Source organism: Thyridium curvatum, assembly GCF_004353045.1.
Source record: "Thyridium curvatum strain D216 chromosome Unknown NODE_34_length_383523_cov_77.689754, whole genome shotgun sequence".
In the NCBI taxonomy this organism is placed as follows: domain Eukaryota; kingdom Fungi; phylum Ascomycota; class Sordariomycetes; order Thyridiales; family Thyridiaceae; genus Thyridium; species Thyridium curvatum.
In genome coordinates, this window is record NW_022156789.1 from 16,396 (window position 1) to 38,101 (window position 21,706).

Consider the following 21,706-nt stretch of genomic DNA (forward strand, 5'->3'; position numbering starts at 1 on the left):
CCTGAGGTGGCGGCGGTGGTGTACATTCTGCAAACGACCATCATCCGAAGATATCGCCAGCAGTATGAGACAAAGACCTTGACGTAGTCGTGCGCCCTGAGGAACATGGTGGCCTGCTGCGGCATGGGCGGGAGCACTTCCGGGAGGATGATGAGGGCGGCGATGGCAGCCATCCAGATGGGGCCACGATATGGGCTGTCCATGATGTCCATGATTATTTTGGCGTGTGAATTAGTGTCGCTGCTTCGGTTCGTGAATGTGTGGGATATGGAAAGGTCTGGCGATGTTATGTTAGCCTCTTCGATGCTCAACTGGTGGTGTAACACGCGCGTACGTACCTAGCACTGATTAGGATGGATTGTTTGTATTGTAGAATAGCATGAAAAGACGATACGGAGTGTAGCCCAAGGCATCAGGTCAACAGTCTTATAAATGCATTTGGTGATGCGAGGTGAAGATCATTTGTGGGGAGACCTGGACAGGTGGTGGCGATGATAGGCCTGCGCCTCAACCAGGCAGCAGAATAAATTCTGAAGCAAGCGACTGGATGTCCCGGGTCTTTTAGGCTTGCTTGGCGCCGTCCAGACAGTGTTTTCCTTCAGGGAAATGGTTCAAGACTTCACACTGGGCTGAAAAGGGGCACGATGCGCGGTACATGGCACTTGAAAGACGCCTCGCCTTGTGAAGACATACCTCCAGTCTAGAAAACACTGATAATCCGCTTTCTGAATAAGCTACAATCTTATCCAATATTTTCAAAACCAGTAAGGTCATAGTTCGACAGGTCAGCGCCTCTCCGTAAATTGTCAAAGAATGCGGCATCAACCCCCTGAAACGCCCATTCCTCCGCATCAGCAATGAGGTAAGGGTCAGAGGCATTCTGATAGCTCAGCTGTTGTCCAGGCTGATGAAGTGATGGTAAGCTTGGTGCTAGCCCTTGAGCGTGGACTGGTGCAACCCAGGTGTCGCCTGGCTCATGCCGGCCGCCAGGCGCTGAGCCCACAGCTAGAGACTCCGCCAATGTCGTACCAGTGGTCTCAACGCCGCCGCTGTGATGTCCTGCTGTCTCATTTGCAGGCCCTTCTGTAGCCATGCATATTGTGCCCTCTCGTGAGATGCGCACAGTGCCAAAATACGGAACGTGTATGTGTAGCGTATCGTCATCTCCAGCACCGTCCCCGTCCGCCGGCGGCGCAGGCGAGCTGGGTATGCTCTCGGCTCGCCAGCTCGGCCCATCCGCTTCGATGTAGAGCAGCCTGCGAAGTACGTCTGCACTGCACCTGGACAGCATGTCCTTGGACCGCTGGCTGAGCTCGGCCATGCAGTCGAGGGCTTCTTCCACAAGACCTCTGTCAGAGAGCCTCTGGTGCGCGAGGAAGTTGACGCTCGGATCCAGACGGCGGCTGTCGATGTGAGCGATGAGCAGGGTGATGGCCGCTAGTAGGGCGAAGAAGTCGGCGGTGCGGCAGCAGAAACCGATGCGGGAAACCCTGCGGAACCGGATGAAACGTGTGAGCAGCTCACGGCTTGCAGTCACGCAGATGACGCGGCGGCACTGGTATGCGTCTGTCGGGACAGAACGGAGAATATAAGGGAGGTGAAGCTGGTTCAGGAGGTGGAAGTGAAAGAACTGCGTCGTCATACGGAGCACTGTCCAGAATAGCTCCTTGTCCGACATGGTGTCGGAGATGTTAGGGATCTGCCACCAACGAGGCGGCATTATTGAAGCGGCCTTTTGAATATCGATATCGATCTCCTGCGTCATGGCCAGGTTTTGGAAAAAGGGATCGGCAGTATTGCGATTGAGTATCCGTAAGGTGATGCAGGAGTGCAGATAACCGTAGTGTTCGATGGGGTGGTGCTCTGTCGCCCACTTCGCCTCCGTGATAGAGCCACCTCCTTCCCAGGCGCCTTGCGGGAGTCCAAGCAGCAAGCTAATGAAGTGGTGTATGTAGATTATCCGGAACCACATGATCTGAGGGACTGCCTTGTTGTTTGGATCAAGGGCCTTTGCAGCGCAACGATTGGGAACGTGCAGGTTAAGTAACTGTGCAACGGCAATGCAGCGACGAAGATCAAGCCAGGCCCGCCGCAAGCTGCCATTGTTGGACAAGAAGACGGCTTTGTGGATGAGACACTGTAGGCCTTCGAGGGTCCCCACGAGCTCGTCGTCTCCACAGACCGAAATGCCCACGGCTTCAACCATCTGTTCCATCATCTTGGCAGGATCCATGGATAATTTCTCGGCCCCTTCCCTATCATCTTCCCGATATGTTTGGAGATGCATTGCTAACGTCAACATTCTCGTGGCAATCAGCACAGGGTGAGCCGAGGGCTCAGGGCTTTGGTTGAACTCTTCAAGGGTTGGCAACTCTTCGTCTTCCAGAAGCTTACAAGGCATGACCATCATGCGGTTGAAGTATGCGGTGATTCTGTTGCTTCTATGATAGATAAGACGTGCATCAGCTGGCGTAGGAAGTAGGGAATGGAGTTTCTTGGATAGAGCAATGTGCTTCTCACCGACTGCGAGAGCGCTGCCGTTTGTAGAAGCCGGAGCCGAGGGCTAACGAGCAGCGGAATCAGCATTTTGTCTAGCACCTTGAAATAATCCACAAGGTCGACATACAATAACCCGTGAAGACAACCCTCCCCCCTCAAACTTTGCGGGAGTCGCAATACTAGTAGGTGTGACCGTCGGTGTTGCAGACTTGCCGACTTGTCCTTCCGGATGGCCAATGGCGCACAGGTCTGCAACGTCTGGGGTCTTGGAGGCGTCAATCTTTTCGATCAGCTGCTCAACAAGAGCTTCCACTCGACCGATGCGTTGGCTTGCACGGCCACGGCGCTTGACGACCGGTGGTGATGCTTCTTCGGGGAGGTCTTGGCTGATGCATGCTGTGCCGCGAAGCTTGCATCCCGCGCAGACCGCGTCGGCCGGGTCTCGATACACGCATCGGACCTTGCGGTGTCGACACTGCCAACAGCTTCGCGTGCCCTTTCGGACCCTCCTGGCTGACACGGAAGACATGGTTATCAAGATGCTGTAGGTGGTGGCGCTGCTCGGTTGATTCTCAACCTCAAACCTTCCTACTTCTTCCCCCTCAGTCGAATGAATCCGTGACTCGGGTTTCGGTGAATACCGAAAGGACAAGCAATCCGGTGCCTGCGGTACTGATCTGCTCTCAGGAGAAGGTTCGTCCGAAATTGGAGCCCTTTCGGTCGGACGAAATCTCCAAGTGGCCCGTGCATGGCCGAGACTCGGCCAAGTTTGTCATCTTACGACTTATGGACCATCCCAAGACACTTGGCGGGTAGGCTAGGCAGCCATATTGTGTTGCTGTGACAAACGGCATTGGACTGGAATCATAACCCGGGCGAGGAAAATGTCTGAAATAATAAAAGCAGGACCTGCCTGTTTTCTGTCCGGGGAACATGGTAAAAAGCTATGGACTACTATGCCGAGCTCACCTCAAACTTCCGCAAGACACTCCGCAAGACACTATCGCTAGTTTGATCTGTGACGATGCGTGAGATCGTAAGCTAACATGGCCACAAACACTGTATCCAATGCACCATATGCTAACAAATCAAAGATTCACTTGCAGACTGGCCAATGTGTACGAGGTCTATCGGGCTGGGCTGTTTGCACGTATTCAAACTAATGATGATGCTAGGGCAATCAAATCGGATCGGCTTTCTGGTATGTCTTGATGAGGCGCACTGTAGACGCTCGTGTCTCTGGCCATGCTGCATTGAACTTTACTAAATATATAACTAGGAATGATATCTCCAGGGAGCATGGCCTCGACGGCAATGGAGTGTAAGATGCTCTCGGACCCGACGATGCTAGACCGTTACTCACTTCCATTTCCCTACAGATTCCAAGGAACATCTGACTTGCAGTCAGCCCGTCTTGGCGTGTACTTCAGCGAGGTTCGAGGCCCTTAGCTGCTGCTGCTGTAATGGCTGTTGCTTCTGACGCATGGCATACTGCTAACTACTTTGACACTTCTAGGCTTCCGGACACAAGCATGTCCCACGCGCAGTCCTTGTCGACCTCGAACCCGGAACGATGGATGCAGTGCGTTCCGGCCCGCTCGGGGATTTCTTCCGTCCAGACAACTTCGTATTCGGTCAATCGGGCGCCGGGAACAATTGGGCGAAGGGCCACTATACTGAAGGGGCAGAGTTGATCGACCAAGTGCTCGAAGTCGTGCGCCGCGAGGCCGAATCGTGCGAGTGCCTGCAGGGTTTCCAGATTACACACTCGATTGGCGGTGGCACGGGAGCGGGTATGGGGACGCTTCTCATCTCCAAGATCCGAGAAGAGTTCCCGGACCGGATGATGGCAACGTTCTCCGTGCTGCCGTCGCCCAAAGTCTCCGAGGTGGTGGTCGAGCCGTACAACGCCACCTTGTCGCTGCAGCAGCTGGTCGAGAACTCGGACGAGACCTTCTGTATCGACAATGAGGCCTTGTATGATATCTGCATGAGGACTCTCAAGATCCCGAATCCGACCTACGGCGAGCTCAACCATCTCGTGTCGGCAGTCATGTCTGGTGTGACAACATGTCTTCGGTTCCCGGGCCAGCTCAATTCCGACCTCAGGAAAATGGCAGTCAATTTAGTCCCCTTCCCGCGGCTGCATTTCTTTACCATAGGCTTTGCACCTCTCACAAGCCGCGACGCTTCGGCATTTAGGGCTATCAGCGTACCGGAACTTACCCAGCAGCTCTTTGACCCAAGAAACATGATGGCCGCTTCAGACTTTAGAAATGGACGGTTCCTGACCTGTGCAACAATCTTGTAAGTCCACCATATCCAAGGGATCCATCCATATTAGTGTTGTTCCACTTACTGAACTTATGTCCAGCCGTGGCAAGTTGTCCATGCAGGAAGTTGAGGATCAAATTCGCAACCTACAAAGCAGGAATTCCTCGTACTTTGTCGACTGGATCCCGAATAACGTGCAAACAGCCGTGTGTTCTATCCCGCCTCGGAAGCTTCGCATGTCGTCAACTTTTGTTGGCAATACCACTGCCGTGCAAGAGCTATTCCGACGCATTGGCGAGCAATTCTCTGTGATGTTCCGACGCAAGGCCTTCCTGCACTGGTACACTGGGGAAGGCATGGACGAGATGGAGTTTACGGAAGCCGAGTCCAACATGAATGATCTTATCTCTGAATACCAGCAGTATCAAGAGGCTCGGGCTGATGATGAAGACGAGGAATATCAGGAAGAGGGGGTGGAGGAGGAGGCAGACGAGTAAGCAGTGGAGGACGAAATCCAGACCTCATATCAGATTCATCTTCTAGATAGACCTAACTCCCTCTAATCAGCATCGACGCTTGAAGGTGATGCACTCACAACCTCAAGGATCCGCACTTACCTACCTGGACCGTAGAAAGAACATTGGCTTGGCGATGCTCCGTGCCTATGTTAAGAATGATCTAAGTCGCTACCTGAATTGCACGTCATAGTCGCCAAGACCGATGGTGTGTTTCCTTTGGTCTCCGGAGGGAGTAAAAAAACCAATATCAAAGGTAGTTACTTGTGCTCTCCAGTGACAGGAAAAACTAACGAGCCGCCACGTACCAGTCCTCACGATAGATGCATGTAGAGTTGAGAGACTGTCTGAAAGGGACACATAACCATATTCTCTACCCATTCATTTGTTGATAGTAGTTTCAAGAGTGGCATATCCGTCTCAGCTGCCTTCATCTACATTTGTCACGACTGTACCTTCCAACATATTAATCATCACCCAATGGCAAAGACTTGCATCTGTTGGTGTCATTTAAAGAATCAAAGGCACTTCTCTGGATCGGTATTGATCAAAGACTGTCTTCATATTGGTATTCTGTGCATGAATCTTCTTGCATTGATAGCACTATTTTGAGTATTCAATCAAGTCACGTCATACCATCGGCTGCAGCATCGGAACCAGCATTGACTGTGTCATACCCCACGGCTGCTGTACCGCATTGTTATCTTGGACGGGCCAACAGCGGTGTCGACTGCTTGGGGGTGGGAAGCCCGTCCAATCACAGTGCATCACACATGCTGTCAGACCGCCCAGATGATTAGCGTGTCCACGGAATGATCAGCTGAAGTGCTGACCAGAGGCAGCACATGCACGTAAAGCATTAGGCAGGCCTGCAGGCATCTAAATGCCCCGTCGATCGTAGCCCACCCACCCAGGATTATCTCGTCTCTCCCTGAGGCGGCGTGGGCGGCACCTGAGAGGCTTAGCCGTCTCCACTGCTGGCCCCTGTCCGCTGTTCTTGGTTGGTCCATGCGGCATCCGTTGCCTATTTGGGCCTTGCGAATGGCTTCAGTTCATGCGGCGATGACGGTCAGCAAGAGGGATTAAAAAGCTCAAAGCTCTCGTCTTGGTTTTGCACTGCTCTTCTCTCTTTCCCATAGCCCTTCGCCACTCCTCTTGCCTACATCACCCATACAAGCTCTTCCAACTGGCCCTTCCAAGCGGAACCACCTCTTCACATTATGGATTCCTCCTGCCCAGAAGGCAACTTGAAAAATCAAGGCCTGTTCGCAGGGCTCATCGATATTATTTTCCCGGGACTGTCCTATCTACCGCATGCTGCCATAGCTCTCATGTTCGTGAAATACATCGCTGAGTCCTGGGGCCATGTGCTGAGCACTCGGCTGCTGTCTACGGTCGAGATCCGGGCTCACGATGACACGTATAATTATCTCATGACCTGGGTTGCCAAAAACAGTCTCTCGAGGGAGAATCATCGCCTCCTCGCATCTTCGACCATCACCAACGAAGAGTTTGCATGGAACGACGGGACTACCAACAACGACGACCGAGAGTTCGAGAGCGCTGCCGGTGAGGAAGACATCCAGGCAGGCGACATCGCGGGTCTGCGCTCCAAGATATCCTTGTATAATGCTCGACCCCTACGCTGGACCCCGGCCATGGGGCTCCATTTCTTCCGTTTTGAAAACCGCATCGTCGCTTTCACGAGGGCATTTGAGGACAGGGAGACCCTTCCATATGCGCGACGTGCCGAGAGGCTCTTTATTTCTTGCCTGGGCACCGACGCCGGAATCCTCAAGCGAATCGTGAACATCGCTCGCCTGGAGTACTTGGAGAGCGAGAGGGGCAAGATTAGCATTTACCGCGGCACCAAAATCAGCAATTTTGACATGACTTGGACCAAAGCCATGTCTAGGGCAGCCCGGCCCATGTCAACCATTGCCCTCGATGAGTCGATCAAGGAGCACTTCGTGCAAGACCTGCAGCGCTATCTCAACCCCAAGACCAAGACTTGGTATGCCACCAGGGGCATCCCGTACCGGCGCGGCTATCTCTTCTCCGGTCCGCCAGGCACAGGCAAGACTAGCTTGACATTGGCAGCAGCGGGGTTGATGGGTCTCGATATCTACATGATCAACCTCAACTCTCCAAGTCTCACAGAGGACAGCCTTTCCAACTTGTTTCAGAGCCTACCGCGCACCTGCGTCGTCTTGCTCGAGGACGTAGACGCGGCGGGCATAACGCACAAACGCGCTCAAGAGCCCGAGGACGGCGGCGATGCAGAGCCGAGCCAAGGCCAGCAGCGCCGCGAACGCATCTCGCTCTCGGCGCTCCTCAATGTCATTGACGGTGTGGCTGCCCAGGAGGGCCGAGTACTCGTAATGACTTCAAATCACACAGACAAGATCGACCCTGCCCTGCTGCGGCCCGGGAGAGTAGACTTCTCTATCAGATTTGGCCTAGCAACGTCTGGCACCGTCCACAAGATTTTCAAACAAATGTTTGATGCTTTAGACATTATTTCCGAACCGTGTTCAATTCGCAAGAATATCTCGGCGGACTCGGACCAGCATGTAAGCAGTGAGAAACTAGAGCTGTTGAGCCAGCAGCAGAATGCCGTTGAAGAACTCGAGGTTGGGAGCACCACTCTGGACGCACTGGCGGAAGAGTTCGTGAGCAAAGTTCCAGAACTCGAGTTCAGCCCTGCAGCAATTCAAGGATTTCTCCTCACTCATCAAAACGATCCGATGGGCGCTGTTTCTAGTGTAGAGGAGTGGGTACAAAGACAACGGATTGGGAACGCGGACGCCGGAGTGAACTCTCCTCGAGATGTTCAGGATTCAGATGCAAACACAACACTTGTGCATACCGAAGATGATGCCGAAAGAGACACCAGCAACAGATCTCAGTGAGTTAGATACATGGCTGGTAGCAGGAAAACATGAGGACACATCTCTTTTACGGCAGCTTGGTTTTCGAGTGCTTAGCATAACACGAGGCACAAAATCTGCAACTGGGAGATGTATCTACTTCAGCCGGAGTTATGTGGACAATTCATGAGCAAACGAACCCAATACTTCTGTGTATACAAGGCGGCAAAACCTGTTTCTTCTTGGCCGTGAGGTATTGATAGGATTGAAGGCGCCGGACGTGCCAAGCACTCCTAAAATCGGTGTCATGAGACCCACGTTTTGACTATTTAGGAAAGTAATCTCTTACAGTAGTGGCAAGCCTTAAAGCCTGCTTGTGATAGGACACTCGGAGGAACTTAACTCAACCGTCGGGTTGAAGATGTTGACTGTCGAGAAGTCGCGAAGGGTTTTGCTTTAGTACATAAAGGTGATATCCTCACCTCGGCACGGACGTCGCGGATTGTTCCAAAGCCAATTTCTTTTATCAGCAAGGTCGAATTCCCCATGATGACCGCTTCCATTGATATGACGCCAAACTACGGCGGTAGCGGCAACATCTTCTTCAAGTCCCAGATTCGCGCAAAGCAGCCCAAGTTCCCAAACGACCTCGACCTGTCTGGCCAGGTAGCAATCGTAACGGGATCGTATGGAGGGATCGGATTTCACTGCGCGCACCAACTCCTCAACTTAAAGCTGTCACGGTTGATCATCGCAGTCCGCTCGGTGGACAAGGGCCAGGCGGCCGCAGCTGAGCTGGTGAGGGAGTTTCCGGATGCCACGATAGATGCCTGGGCTCTCGACATGACTTCTTACGGATCATGCCAGTCCTTTGCTGCCAAGGCGGAGGCGGAACTTCCGCGTCTCGACATCGTTATCCTCAACGCCGGCGTGTTCAAGGCTGACCACAGTATTGTGCCGTCCACCGGTCACGAAGAGTCGGTTCAGGTCAACTACCTATCAACATTCATGCTGGCCATCATGTTCTTGCCTCTCCTGAAGGCCAAGTCACCCCCTGGAAAGCCCGGAAGGCTGACGATGGTTGGCTCCAGCGTCGCCCTCTATGCGAAACTCGAAGAACGGAATAAGAGGCCGTTCCTCAAAGCCATGGACGCTCCGGAAGAAGGCCAGAGGTGGAGGCCCGACGAGCACTACCCAAAAACGAAGCTTCTGGGCCACCTGGGCCTTGTAAAGCTCAAAGACTGCATATCGGCCGACGATGTCGTTGTCAACATCGTAGATCCCGCACTCGTCAGGGGCACAAGCCTGCACCGCGGCTTCTCCGGAGCCTTAGGAGCCGGGTTCGCCTGGGTCAAGTCTCTGGCCGGGAGGACACTCGAAAGCGGCGCGTCGACACTCGTGGACGCTGCGGTGGTGAAGGGCAAGGAGTCGCATGGCTGCTATGTCATGGACTGGAAGATCAGTCCGTAAGTACATGTGCCTGACTTTTGTCCGTGGAGTCCTCTGTATTGTAATATTTGAGCATGTTTCGAAGAGACTTGATGACTAACGTGCGATTCGCAGATTTGCGGCCATTGTCTACTCCCTCGAGGGCAAGGAGCTCACAGACGTGCTGTGGGACGAAACGCTGACTGAGCTTGATTTCATCAACCCACAGGGCATCCTAGCTTCGCTCAGAGATTAAGTGCGGCACCAGCTTGTTTCCAAATTGACCCCACCAGCGTCGTTTTCATTTTGGAGATGGAATATCCTGTCCAAATGAGGAGATACATGGTCTTTTCAACGTTTCATGTCATTTATCAAGAAAACTTCCTCGAGTCGAGGACAAGGGCGACTTCAAATCAAGTCCCTGCTCTATGCGAGCGAATAGGGAATGGCGTAACGGGGAAGTCCTTCCCCTAGTGCAGCATGCAGGGTCCAGGGTAGGTAGGAAGTGGTTGAATCGCACAAATCTCGGCTTATTTCGAACAAGCTCATATTAAGGGCCAACAAGAAGTGGATATATACTTCGTATATCTTGTAGAATTCACCGAGTCTACTTGTACTCGTTGGAAAAGCAGATTGCTTGTGGTCGGAGGTTCTTGAAGGTCCAACATCTCCACAACGATGACACAGTAGTGCCAAACCTCATGTTCGAAATCAATGTGTAATACAGAAAGCAATAACCGCTGCATCGACAATATGCAACTAATGCCAAGTCTTTCCCTCCCCCGTACACGGGAGCGGCCGAATCATGGCGTCGTCAGCCGTTCGGGAGCCCCATTCAGGGCCCGCTGCAAAAGGACCGTATCAACCCATTGCCCATGCTTGAAGCCCACCGCGCTGAGTGTTCCCACCACCTAGAACCCAGCCTTGCGATGCACCGCGATGGAGGCCGTGTTGCTGCTGTTGCCAACCACCGCCAGCATCTGACGCCAAGTCCCTGCCGCCTCGCACTGCCTGACCAACTCCCCGAGTAGCCGCGAGCCCACCCCCTGGCTTGCCATCCCCTGGCGCAGGTAAATGGCGTCCTCGACCGTGAAGAGGTATGCGCTGCGCGGTCGGTAGGTTGAGACGTAGGCGTAGCCGATGATCTCTCCGCCGCCGCCGCCGCCGCCGTCGCCGTCATGGCGCTCGGCAACGATGTACGGGTACCCGGCCGTGGTGATAGCCTGGAAGCGCGCCAGCATCTCGGGGCCGTCTGGCGCCGCCTCTTCAAAGGTTGCGATGCTGTGTTGCACGTACCAGGCGTAGATCTGCTGAATGGAATCAATATCTCTGGGCTCCGCCTTTCGTATGACACATGGGGCTGCCATCTTGTTAGACGATGTTCCACGTCGGGGAGATAGCCCGTAACTGACTCGTGTTGCGAACCCCCACCAGCATTTACCTTGTAGAAACTAGCTCCACCAGCGTCCGGGGTTGCATGCCTCGAAACGGGGTTGTAGACGGATAAGGTACACTGGCGTGCGGATGCAGCACCACTAGCTCCCGTCAAGCTGGCATGGGGGCATGAACCGTCCTCCCCCGGATTACGACGTATCTTGATCGTTCTGGGGTCTGGGTTGGCTCGCTGGTCGAGAGCAGTCATTGAAGCACGAAAAGCGTTCAATCCTTTCGGAGAGGCAGGTAATTTTGCGATTTCTTTGGGATTCTGGTGCTAGAACAAGGGGATGGTATCTCGCCAACAACACATCTCGGTTGGACCGCAACTTTGCTATTGCATCCGCTCCTGTCCGACCTTGGCCGCATGCTCTACTCCATCGGCGACCTCGGCAGGTTTCGAGAGGAAGGGCGAATGGGAGGCCTTGACATGGAAGCTGGCAGCGTTTGGTCCCAGTAGTCCGGCCATGCCCTCCTGTACCTGAAGAGGCAGCGCCTTGTCGTCATCACAGAAGAAGTACATGCACTCGATGTCGTGCCAGGGCTCGTATTTGACACCGTCAGAGAAGACAGGAGCTGATTGATGTTTCAGCGCCGCAATTGCCTTCTTTTGACCGTCTTCGTCAACGTCGTGGTAGAAAACGACCTCGGGCGTTTCCGCATAGACATGATTGCCCTAAAAGCATCCGTGTGTCAGGAGTGTCATCTTGTTTTGAAGCCCAGGATGTCCGCCGTGAAATGCAGAAGTTGAACAAGTACTTACTTGGAAGTTCATCCAGGGCAAAGGCTGACCACCCAGCATCTCGATAATGCTCTTGCCCAGTGGCGTAACGAATGCCGCCAGATACACAAACATGATCACACCTCCGGTCTTCCCCTGCTTGGCGCGTTGCTTGTAACCCAGGCCCTCGACGGCATTGGCACCAACTAGGCCACCGTACGAGTGTACGACAAGCACAATGGGCTTGCCCTCATCGGCGAGCCGTTGAAGAGTCTCGCGAACAGCTGCCGCATCGTCCGAGAGCCCCTTGGTGGGCGGTTCGGCACCGACAGAGGGATATTCGACAACTTCGACCGTCCAGCCGCGTGCTGTAAGTGCATCCCGGGCAGGATCAAAGCAGTTTGCAGTGTGCCATGCGCCAGGGGCAAATACAATGGTGGGTTTGACGGAGGACATGGTGCTATGGTGTGATAGCTTTTCTATGAAAATGCTGTGAAAGGTCGAGTATCAGGGTATAAGTTGAGAACGATCGAGGTTACGAAGTCCATATCCAAAGCGGTACTCGGCGTTGTTATTATGTGTTCGACCTACAGTGATATATGGCTGCCACGAGTCGCGGCCACAACGCCTTGTGACCCTCGCGCTTGTGGGATTCCTTACCCTAGTGCCTTGCAGACAGTACTAACCAGCTTCTTTCTAGATTCTCCATTAGGTGCGTTAGTCCATCACGGACCGTTCCAAGTAACTTTTAATTTTTTCCATAAAAGTGGGAATTCTGATACGTACGCATTGCGTCAAGGTTTGATGGACTTGCCAGGGGCCTGGACCAACATGTGTCTCGTGAGATTTTTCGGCATACATCAGCCCTGTCAGCAGGGGTGCGAGTCAGGAAGACCGGAAAAAAGGAATAGACAGATAAATATGCCATGAATAGGGGCACAGATATGTCCTGACCTTGTACGGAGAGAACTCCTCTTCCGGGTTGACAACGGAGAGTTACAAATCTCTCCTCACGAATGACCAAGAGAAGAAACGTTCCGCCCTCTGGGCTCTCCAGATATTCAGCTGCACGACGCACAAGAAATAGCTCGAGAAGTTGCTTAAGGGCGGCATCGCCTCATCGAATGCCTCCCTGTTGTGAGTGACTCCATTCTCTCGACCAGCGCGACAGTTCAATGGATACGGCGACGATCTATCCGCGTGTTGGCCCGCTCGTCAATGATCGGGCCAGAGAGCTCAACGGCACCACCACGGCACTCCTCGTGCTTGCGACTGTTTTCGTCGGCTTGCGTTTCTGGGCTAGGCATATGCGACTCGGCATTGGTCCCGATGACTGGATGACGGTGGCCGCCTTGGTAAGTAGCAATAACGAAGCGAGGAAGGCCAGACAGCTCCTGACGGTCTGTAGGTGGTTGTTTACATAACGGGTGCGATAAATTATGCCAGTGAGTCTATTCCTTTCCTGATACTCACTTAAGCGCCGTCGTCCTGACCTTCGTGACGCAGTGATTGCTCACGGACTCGGAGCTCCCGCCGCGACTGTGCCGCAAGACGACCTCATCATCTTCTTCAAGCTTCTCCTCGCCTTCGAATGCATATACGTTACCGCGGTGCTGTTGGTCAAGCTGGCTCTGCTGCAGATGTACATACGGATCTTCCCGTCGCGCGGCTTCAAGATCGCGGCCTGGATCATCGGCGCAACCGTGGTCGCTTGGTGGATCTCCATCAACGCTGTTTGCATCTTCCAGTGCAACCCTATCAAGAGAGCATGGATGCCCTGGTTGCAGGAAGGGTCATGCATCAACCTAAAGGCATCTTTCATCGGCAATGCCATTCCCAATATCCTGTCGGATGTGGCTATCTTGTGTCTGCCGATAAGACAGGTCTGGAAGTTGAACGCCAACCTGACCCAGCGAGTGTCTCTGTGCCTCATGTTCTTGACTGGTAGCTTGTAAGCTATGGGGCTAACCCCAGTCTCCCTCGTCCCTGGCACTGACAAGACACCAGCGTCATGTTTGCCAGCATATATCGATTCACGACCATTATGCAGTTTGATCCCATCGATACGACAGGTTAGTCATCCAGGATCCAGCTTCGAGGCCAAGGATTTGGTTACTCACATCTCAAGCAGGTACTCTTGCCACAGCTTGTACCTGGTGCGTGGTTGAGGTGGCTTGCGGCACCATTGCCGTCTGCTTACCGACCCTCCGGCCCCTCATGCTTAAAATCTCCAGCCAGTTCGAAAGCCGATCTACCAGCAAGGCGGCAAAGAGTGGCAGATCCGCCGGGGCCACGGAGCTTGTTACCATTGGTGGAGCAGGAGGCCCAAAGTCGGGACCGAAACATTTTCAACGACTCGAGAATGACTACAGGTTCGATACCGACACACAACGTGTGGAAAAGCATCACGGCAATAGTGACTCGGGATCGGGAGACGAGCTTCCACTGAACGGCACAAGAAATACCTGAGTTTCGCGAGGTCCAGTAGCTTTCAATGTGCTTATGCGCAAGCTAAGAGGGCTTGTGACAGATGTCTACCTCTGGTCCATTTACAAGCTTCTAGAATTGCTGTAGATGCTCCTGTCGCTAGAGGGCTGTAAGAACTTGGATGGAACGCTTAGCATTCAAGGGCGTCGGGATCTGTTCTCAGACTGATATACACCATCGACCGGCTTATCAAGACAGCCAAGACTTAAACTCGCTCGGGAGAAGAATTGAGGCAATATCAAAGCGCGACTATGCTAGGAAATGTCGCTCAATAAGCTCTGCCAGACAATTCAGAACCCTGGTTCGCGGAACTGCCCGGCCAAGGCCGGCATATGCACGCCCCGGAAGTAAACACAACAGTTGATAATGGACTAAATAGCTACAGTTCCTTCGTCTTCACGATACCACAGACTCCAAGTCGATTTTTACTGTTGCGTTATGGCGTGATAGGAATCAAAGACCTATGGAATCGCCTCTTCCTCTTCATCCTTTTGATAATACGGCCTTACAGCGATCCCGTTGTGTGCAAGTTTGTCTCTAACTATCCGTAACAATGTCCACAGCAGTTGCTGCTTTACAGGAGTCAAGTCTCTCTGGGGAACCGGATCAAGGACATGTGGCCAAAAAGGTACAGGCCCTGTCTCGATTGCCCAATACTATGAGGAGGTCTGACATTTTGACCCAGGAGACAAGTCACAGCTTAGCTGATCGACCCACGGACGAGAGGGTGGAAAAGTACGAACGGTCAATCAAGCCTATTATGTCTAGCAAGATACTGATGTGGGTCAACAGCGCTCTTAATGTCACTGAGGGAGACCTCAATGAGGCCAAGGCTACGGCGAATGCAATGTCACTCGAAGAGGTGAAGGCAGTATGTCAGCATCCCCCTTTTCTTGCTTACCTCAGTGCTAAAGCTTCATCTTACAGCTGATGACGAATGTGCTGAAAATGCACAACAACGACCCCAACTTCCCGTATCCAGTTTTGGAAAAGATCAAGGGTTTCCTGGGTAGGTCTGTATCTGGCAATGGCCATTGGGCAGCATAAAAGCTGATGGCGGGACCATAGGAAACGACAACGTCTTTGCAGAGCCGGAGAAGCATGAGGACTTGATCTATGAGATGAAGCTCGAAGCAGCCCTGATTACCAATAACAGCCCTTACTCCGAGGTGCGTTCCGTCGTCGATAATCACGACGACCCGTCTACGCCCTGCTCCACCATCCGTGCGTGGATCATCGGACTCGTCTTCTCGGTCATACTCGGTTTCATCAACCAGCTGTTCTCGATTCGACTACCTGCCATCTCTGTGACTGCCAACGTGGCACAGCTTCTATCATATCCTCTCGGTAAGGCCATGGAGTGGATGCTGCCCGATTGGGGTGTCACCATGTTCGGCAGCCGCATCAGTCTGAACCCAGGACCGTTCAGCCGTAAGGAGCATATGCTTATCACCATCATGGCGAATGTTGCATATCAGACGCCTTACACAAGTTCTATCATTTGGACACAGTATTTACCTCAGTGTGAGCATCATCCCTTCTAACCGAGAAAAAGACTCTTTCAGAGATACACGCTGACCATTAGACATCATGTAGACTTCAACCAGTCCTACGCTGGACAGTTTAGTTACCAAATACTCATCGCTCTCGGCACAAGCCTCATCGGATATGGCCTGGCTGGTCTGACGCGTCGCTTCTTAGTCTACCCAGCATACTGTGTATGGCCAGCGTCACTCGTCACCATCGCACTGAACGCTGCCTTCCACACAGACAGGAACTTGCCGATACGGGGACCATGGAACATAGTCTGGAGAGCCTCCCGTCTCAAGTTCTTCCTTGTTGCCTTCGCCGCAATGTTTGTGTACTTTTGGTTCCCCAATTACATCTTCCAGGCGCTTTCGATATTCAGCTGGATGTCATGGATCGCCCCGGACAATGTTAAGCTGAACTCCATCGTCGGATTTCAGAACGGCTTGGGCCTCAACCCGTGGCCGACATTTGACTGGAACATTCTCCTCTTTGACGGTACGGATCCGCTCATGGTACCATTCTTCGCCACGGCCAACAAGACCCTGGGCATGTTCATTGCCGGGTTCCTGGTGCTCGGCCTGTGGTACTCCAACGCGTACGGAACGGGACACCTGCCCATGATCAGCAACCGGATCTATGACAACACGGCCAAGCCCTACAATGTCTCGCGGGCCATCGATGACCGAGCCATCTTTGACAAGACCAAGTACGAGGCTTACTCGCCGGCCTACCTGACTGCTGGTAGCGTCACCACATACGCGTGCTTCTTCGCGATCTATCCTGCAACGCTCATGACCATCCTCCTGTTTCACCGTTACGAGATACGCATGGGATGGAACAGCCTCGTCAACAGCTTTCGCAGGAAGAAGAAGGCGGAGGCCGGGCAGTATCAAGACGTCCACAATCGCCTGATGGCCAAATACCCGGAAGGTTGGTGCTTGCGCTCTCCGAGGGCTAGTCCTCGCAGAGTCTTCCAGTGCTAACATGCATGCTTACGACGCAGTCCCGGAATGGTGGTACGCCATCGTCCTCCTCGCCGCCATCGGCTTCAGCATCGGCGGCATAGCCGGCTGGCAGACCTACACGACGCCGGGCGTCGTCTTCTACGGCATCGCGCTGTGCCTCCTCTTCGTGATCCCGGTCGGCATCATCAAGTCGATGACGGGCATCGAGGTCACGCTCAACGTGCTGGCCGAGTTCATCGGCGGGTCGTGGGTCGAGGGCAACGCGCTGGCCATGAACTACTTCAAGTCGTTCGGCTACGTGACCTGCGCCCACGCCGTCTGGTTCGCCAACGACCTCAAGCTCGCGCACTACCTCAAGATCCCGCCGCGGCACACCTTCTGGGCCCAGGTCGCCGCCACCGTCGTCTCGACCTTTGTCTGCACGGGCGTGCTCAACTTCCAGATGAACCAGATCCCCGGGGTGTGCACGCCCAACGCGCCGAACCGGTACGTCTGCCCGGGCATCAACACCTTCTTCACGGCGTCGGTGCTGTGGGGCACCATCGGCCCGAAGAAGGTCTTTGGCGCGGGGGGCCAGTACACGGCGACGCTGATCGGGTTCCCCCTGGGGCTCGCGTTGCCCCTGGTCTTCTGGCTCGTGCAGCGCCGGTTCAAGCAGCGGTGGATGCGGCAGATCCACCCGATCGCCATGCTGTACGGCGGGATCGTGTGGGCGCCCTACAACATGAGCTACACCTGGCCGGCTGTGCCGATCGCGTGGCTGTCGTGGATCTACATGAAGACCCGGTTCTTGGGGCTCTGGGCCAAGTACAACTTTGTCCTGTCGGCGAGCCTGTCGTCGGGGATCGCTATTGCGGCCATCGTTCTGTTCTTCACGCTGCAGTGGAAGCAGATCACCTTGGATTGGTGGGGGAACAACGTGGTCAATCAGGGCTGCGAGGGAGAGGCTTGCGTCTTGTATCCTCTGGCAAACGGCACTCATTTCGGTCCTGGACCGGGGGAGTTTCATTGAGTTGATGGACGGGATTGGGTATCGGCACGAGGTGTGCGATGATTGCTGGAGGAGGGAGGGAAGGTATTGGTCCTAGTATCGTCTATTTTGGTATCTTTCGTTATTCATCTCTTTGCATTACAGCTCAGCCCTAACCAACTCCGAATCGCCTGCTTTGTAGTGTCGCCCAGGCCATCTCGTGCCATTGAGACTTTCTCGTTCCCACAATCTTAGAATGGACGACCCTGCACCGGTACCTTCATTTCCCTCTTCCATACTTGATCGCAAGCTCGAAGGCTTGAGCGAGGTGCTCATCAGCGGCGCCCTGTGACTCCGAGACCCATTGGCTGAGAGCTTCCCTATGGAGTCAAGACTCTGTTCGATGGACGAGATCTCTCCTGGGCCATGCATGGACGATCTGCCGGTGGTCATCTTGCCTGAAAAGGGCGAGTTCTCCCGGCAGCAGTCACCCCAGCCTCGAGTCGAATCATGCGGTCCTGGACAAGTGCGACCTTGGTGATGGCAACACGCCTCCTTCAGCCCTTCTTAACATTATCTAGGTACTCCTTGCCGGCCTTTGTACCATCGTGCGCCTTGCGGAAGAGCTGTCTTTCCCACTCGTCCAGCCCTCGTAGGAACTCCTCTCCAGCACCACCAACGCCGAGGTTGCTGCCCTCCTCTTTCCCCCGGCCAACTCCACCACCAGCCTTGCGAGCGTGTAGCCCAACATCGTTCGCGCGTACGACAAAGGTCTTGCGTACCACGGCGCCCAGCTCGGGCTCCTCGAACAGGTCCAGCATACGCGTCGCGAGGCCGTAGAAGTGCGGGCTTTGATCGCGGAGAGTGACGGCGCGGGGATCGGCCTTGAGAGCCTGGACGACATCGTTGGACAGAGCCGGAGGGAGGTTCAGGGAGACAAAGGAGCGGCCCTCGTCTGGGTCGTCTGCCCTAGAGGTGTTGGCGAGGGCAAGCATCTCGGCGAGCCAGAGGGGGAGGCCGATCTTGGTGCCGGCCTTGAGAGCATGAGCGGGGTTGTTGTCGAGGTATCCTAGCTCTGGCACATCAAGGTTGAACTCGCAGGGGACTTTCTATCGAGGGGAGAAGTGAGTGTCAGCATGGTGTTGTCTGGGTTGGACTGAGAACCAAAGGTCATGTCTGTACCTCAGCATCAGTGAGAATGGCATCTATGTCGTAATAGGACATCTTGGAGGGCGGTTCCTTGAAACGACAGGACAAACACACACACAGGCCTCTTTCAATCCAAGTTGGCACCGCCTTCACAGAAAGACAATGGCAAGTACACCTCCACAAGCTATCACCACCTGTGCAGTCCTCCAAATGCAACGCGACGTGGACTTGTTTTTGGTGGAGTGAATCGCCCAAAGGCGCGACTGTGGCTCTCTCCACTCGCTATCGTTATCGCCTAGACAAGCCAACCAGCACTTTGCAGCAGCATCATGCAGGCGGAGATAGTGGGAGCCACAGCGGCACAGAGTGTCTGCTTAGTGAGCAAAACTACAAAACTGGAGTCTGTCCAGGGGGGTCCTCAGAATGACGACACTGTGACTGAGGGAGCATTGGAGCATTTGGAGCTCGGGCCAACCGCCCTCGGATTTTCGAGGCCTGCCAGTCGTGATTCGGCCTGGTTTGACATCATTAGCCGAGCTTCCATCAGTCATCGCTGCGACTCAAGAACCTCCAAGAACCTTCAAAGCTCCACTGCCGCTCTCTCGATCCCCCGGCCCAATTCCTTCCAAAGAGTCGTCCGTTCCTCCGGTTAGAAGAGTAAGTCAAAGTCTACATCATCAGCAAACACTGCATCGTCTTCCAATTCTATCATAAACCGCGCCTTCGCTTCCGCGACTTGAATTGACCAGCCACAGCTTCACAGCTCTTTTGAACGCAACAGATCAACCACAATGGCCTCGACCCTCATGCGAACCACTCCGGCCCTGCGGGGAGCCCTTCGATCCCGCGCCATGAAGCCCGCTGCTGCCATGGCCAGCACCACCTTTGTCCGTGGCAAGGCCACCCTGCCCGACATGCCCTGTACGTGTGCAGAACTCGTCCATTGACCAAGTGTCGCCGCACTGGACAGCGCCCGAGATTCACGTCCCCGAAGTTATCGCCGCGGAGCTAACCACAATGCCCTTTCTGCAGACGACTATGGCGCGCTCGAGCCTCACATCTCCGGCCAGATCATGGAGCTGCACCACAGCAAGCACCACCAGACCTACGTCAATGGCCTGAACAGCGCCCTCGACTCGATCGCCGAGGCCGAGGGCAAGGGCGACTACACCAAGGCCGCCTCCCTGGCTCCTCTCCTCAACTTCCACGGCGGTGGTCACCTGAACCACTCCCTCTTCTGGGAGAACCTGGCCCCCGCCAGCCGTGACGGTGGCGGCGAGCCCGACGGTGCTCTCAAGGTACGTGTCCTTCTTTAGTTTTCCATCTTTTCCCAGCCACCTTCTACGATATTTCTCGCGAGCTCTGCTAACCAATAACTTGCCTTGCTGTAGAAAGCGATCGACGCCGACTTTGGCAGCTTCGACACCTTCCGCAAGCAGATGAACACCGCCCTCGCCGGCATCCAGGGCAGCGGCTGGGCCTGGCTCGCCAAGGACAAGTCGGCCGGCAACCTGCAGCTCGTCACCCGCGCCAACCAGGACCCCGTCACCGGCAATCTCGTCCCCCTGCTCGGCATCGACGCCTGGGAGCACGCCTACTACCTGCAGTACCAGAACCGCAAGGCCGAGTACTTTGACGCCATCTGGAACGTCGTCAACTGGAAGACCGTCGCCGAGCGCTTCGGCAAGGCTTAAGCCGACCCATGGCTCGGAGCGTGTAAGCGAATCTGGTGTGTCGGGAGAGGTTCTTCCTCCTGAATCAAGAGTCTACCGCAAGGGCCGAATGGCGTGCGATAGACTTCATGTATAGCAAGTAGTTTGGCAATACAAAGTCACTGAAGTGTGCAAATACTGTATTGGACTCCCTCTCGTGTTTATTGGCTGGCCCGGGGCGCGCCCCGGGTCCGATGGCTTAAAGTGAGCTTGTCTGGCAACACTCGCTGGCATCAGGAATATCGGGTTCCGCACCTAATACGGCCAACAGTCTGGTCCCCAGCCCACGCGGAGGGCAACCAAGGACTTAATCCCACAAACGCCCCGCCGACCTTCCCGAACGGCTCCGAACTCTCACTCCGCCTCGTTGAAATCCAGTAACCTTTCCACGCTGCCGTTTTTATTTCTTTTGGCATGCCAGACTGGACTTCCGCAGCCTTTGTGCAAGCTCATCGGTGGAGGTCCCTTAAGAAAAGCCTCGAGCGGGTCGGTGTCCGAGTGAGCTACCTGATTTAGCTCAAAGATGTGGCCATTGGAATCCTACGGGCACGACATACATGTAGTCAGGACCAGACCCAATTCAAGAGTCCGAGTTCAACTTGGGCGGGAGAAGGTCTTGGATCTCATTGCTCACCATTCTTGTATTAGAAGACTTGTGATGAAGCACAGGCTACGGACCTGGGTCAGGAATCAGCGGTCTCGAGTCACTGATGTTCAACTCAAGTCCCACCGAGATATCAATATCAAACGGCCTCTATAACAGCCCGTAGCACCAGTCCATTGTTTCCGCGTTTGCATAGAGGCTGAGGAAGTGGTAAGCGGGGAGAGTGGCCCGTCTGTCCGCCTCCTCGTAACTCGCCGTCTCAACGCTAAACGATAACGAAAGCGAAGACTCAACCCACCTTACCGAACCAGGGGGGTTTCCGCAGACGGGGACTACTTGTACCTGTATTAATTTGATCCATGAACGATTCAAGCTGGTTCCTAGTCAATAACTAGCCTCGTGGCAACGGTCGGGCAAGCGAGATGGTGGCGGTCATTCTGCGTGGAGGATCGTTGTTGGTTGAGGTGGACCGACCTCGGGGGGATATAAAGCTGCATTCTTGGCGCCTGTCATTCAAAAGATCCTGGAGATTGACATCTCACTCTCTG

General features: G+C 54.3%; 9 protein-coding genes across 9 annotated transcripts; 5 read left to right on the forward strand and 4 right to left on the reverse strand.

Moving 5' to 3' along the window:
- Positions 1–742: 742 nt before the first annotated feature.
- On the reverse strand, positions 743–3,028 carry E0L32_006098 (uncharacterized protein; the record flags this gene model as incomplete). The annotated part of the gene is made up of 2 exons (XM_031140694.1): positions 743–2,563; positions 2,627–3,028. The coding sequence occupies 2 exons, from the start codon at positions 3,026–3,028 to the stop codon at positions 743–745; spliced, it is 2,223 nt and encodes a 740-aa protein (XP_030995079.1).
- Positions 3,029–3,545: 517 nt separating this feature from the next.
- Positions 3,546–5,270, forward strand: E0L32_006099 (uncharacterized protein; the record flags this gene model as incomplete). The annotated part of the gene is made up of 6 exons (XM_031140695.1): positions 3,546–3,617; positions 3,675–3,700; positions 3,779–3,820; positions 3,879–3,933; positions 4,016–4,806; positions 4,874–5,270. 6 exons carry the CDS (start codon positions 3,546–3,548, stop codon positions 5,268–5,270), a joined length of 1,383 nt encoding a protein of 460 aa, XP_030995080.1.
- Positions 5,271–6,508: 1,238 nt separating this feature from the next.
- E0L32_006100 (uncharacterized protein) lies at positions 6,509–9,842 on the forward strand (the record flags this gene model as incomplete). Its single annotated transcript, XM_031140696.1, has 3 exons — positions 6,509–8,196; positions 8,689–9,624; positions 9,722–9,842. The coding sequence occupies 3 exons, from the start codon at positions 6,509–6,511 to the stop codon at positions 9,840–9,842; spliced, it is 2,745 nt and encodes a 914-aa protein (XP_030995081.1).
- A 655-nt stretch (positions 9,843–10,497) lies between these two features.
- On the reverse strand, positions 10,498–10,953 carry E0L32_006101 (uncharacterized protein; the record flags this gene model as incomplete). The annotated part of the gene is made up of 1 exon (XM_031140697.1): positions 10,498–10,953. The coding sequence occupies one exon, from the start codon at positions 10,951–10,953 to the stop codon at positions 10,498–10,500; it is 456 nt and encodes a 151-aa protein (XP_030995082.1).
- A 401-nt stretch (positions 10,954–11,354) lies between these two features.
- Positions 11,355–12,197, reverse strand: E0L32_006102 (uncharacterized protein; the record flags this gene model as incomplete). The annotated part of the gene is made up of 2 exons (XM_031140698.1): positions 11,355–11,696; positions 11,784–12,197. The coding sequence occupies 2 exons, from the start codon at positions 12,195–12,197 to the stop codon at positions 11,355–11,357; spliced, it is 756 nt and encodes a 251-aa protein (XP_030995083.1).
- A 719-nt stretch (positions 12,198–12,916) lies between these two features.
- On the forward strand, positions 12,917–14,210 carry E0L32_006103 (uncharacterized protein; the record flags this gene model as incomplete). Its single annotated transcript, XM_031140699.1, has 4 exons — positions 12,917–13,096; positions 13,220–13,692; positions 13,749–13,813; positions 13,873–14,210. The coding sequence occupies 4 exons, from the start codon at positions 12,917–12,919 to the stop codon at positions 14,208–14,210; spliced, it is 1,056 nt and encodes a 351-aa protein (XP_030995084.1).
- Positions 14,211–14,781: 571 nt separating this feature from the next.
- E0L32_006104 (uncharacterized protein) lies at positions 14,782–17,735 on the forward strand (the record flags this gene model as incomplete). Its single annotated transcript, XM_031140700.1, has 5 exons — positions 14,782–15,099; positions 15,156–15,237; positions 15,297–15,752; positions 15,825–16,688; positions 16,762–17,735. The coding sequence occupies 5 exons, from the start codon at positions 14,782–14,784 to the stop codon at positions 17,733–17,735; spliced, it is 2,694 nt and encodes an 897-aa protein (XP_030995085.1).
- Positions 17,736–18,250: 515 nt separating this feature from the next.
- On the reverse strand, positions 18,251–18,917 carry E0L32_006105 (uncharacterized protein; the record flags this gene model as incomplete). Its single annotated transcript, XM_031140701.1, has 2 exons — positions 18,251–18,802; positions 18,876–18,917. 2 exons carry the CDS (start codon positions 18,915–18,917, stop codon positions 18,251–18,253), a joined length of 594 nt encoding a protein of 197 aa, XP_030995086.1.
- A 716-nt stretch (positions 18,918–19,633) lies between these two features.
- E0L32_006106 (uncharacterized protein) lies at positions 19,634–20,536 on the forward strand (the record flags this gene model as incomplete). Its single annotated transcript, XM_031140703.1, has 3 exons — positions 19,634–19,763; positions 19,875–20,140; positions 20,234–20,536. The coding sequence occupies 3 exons, from the start codon at positions 19,634–19,636 to the stop codon at positions 20,534–20,536; spliced, it is 699 nt and encodes a 232-aa protein (XP_030995087.1).
- Between the last annotated feature and the right edge of the window lie 1,170 nt (positions 20,537–21,706).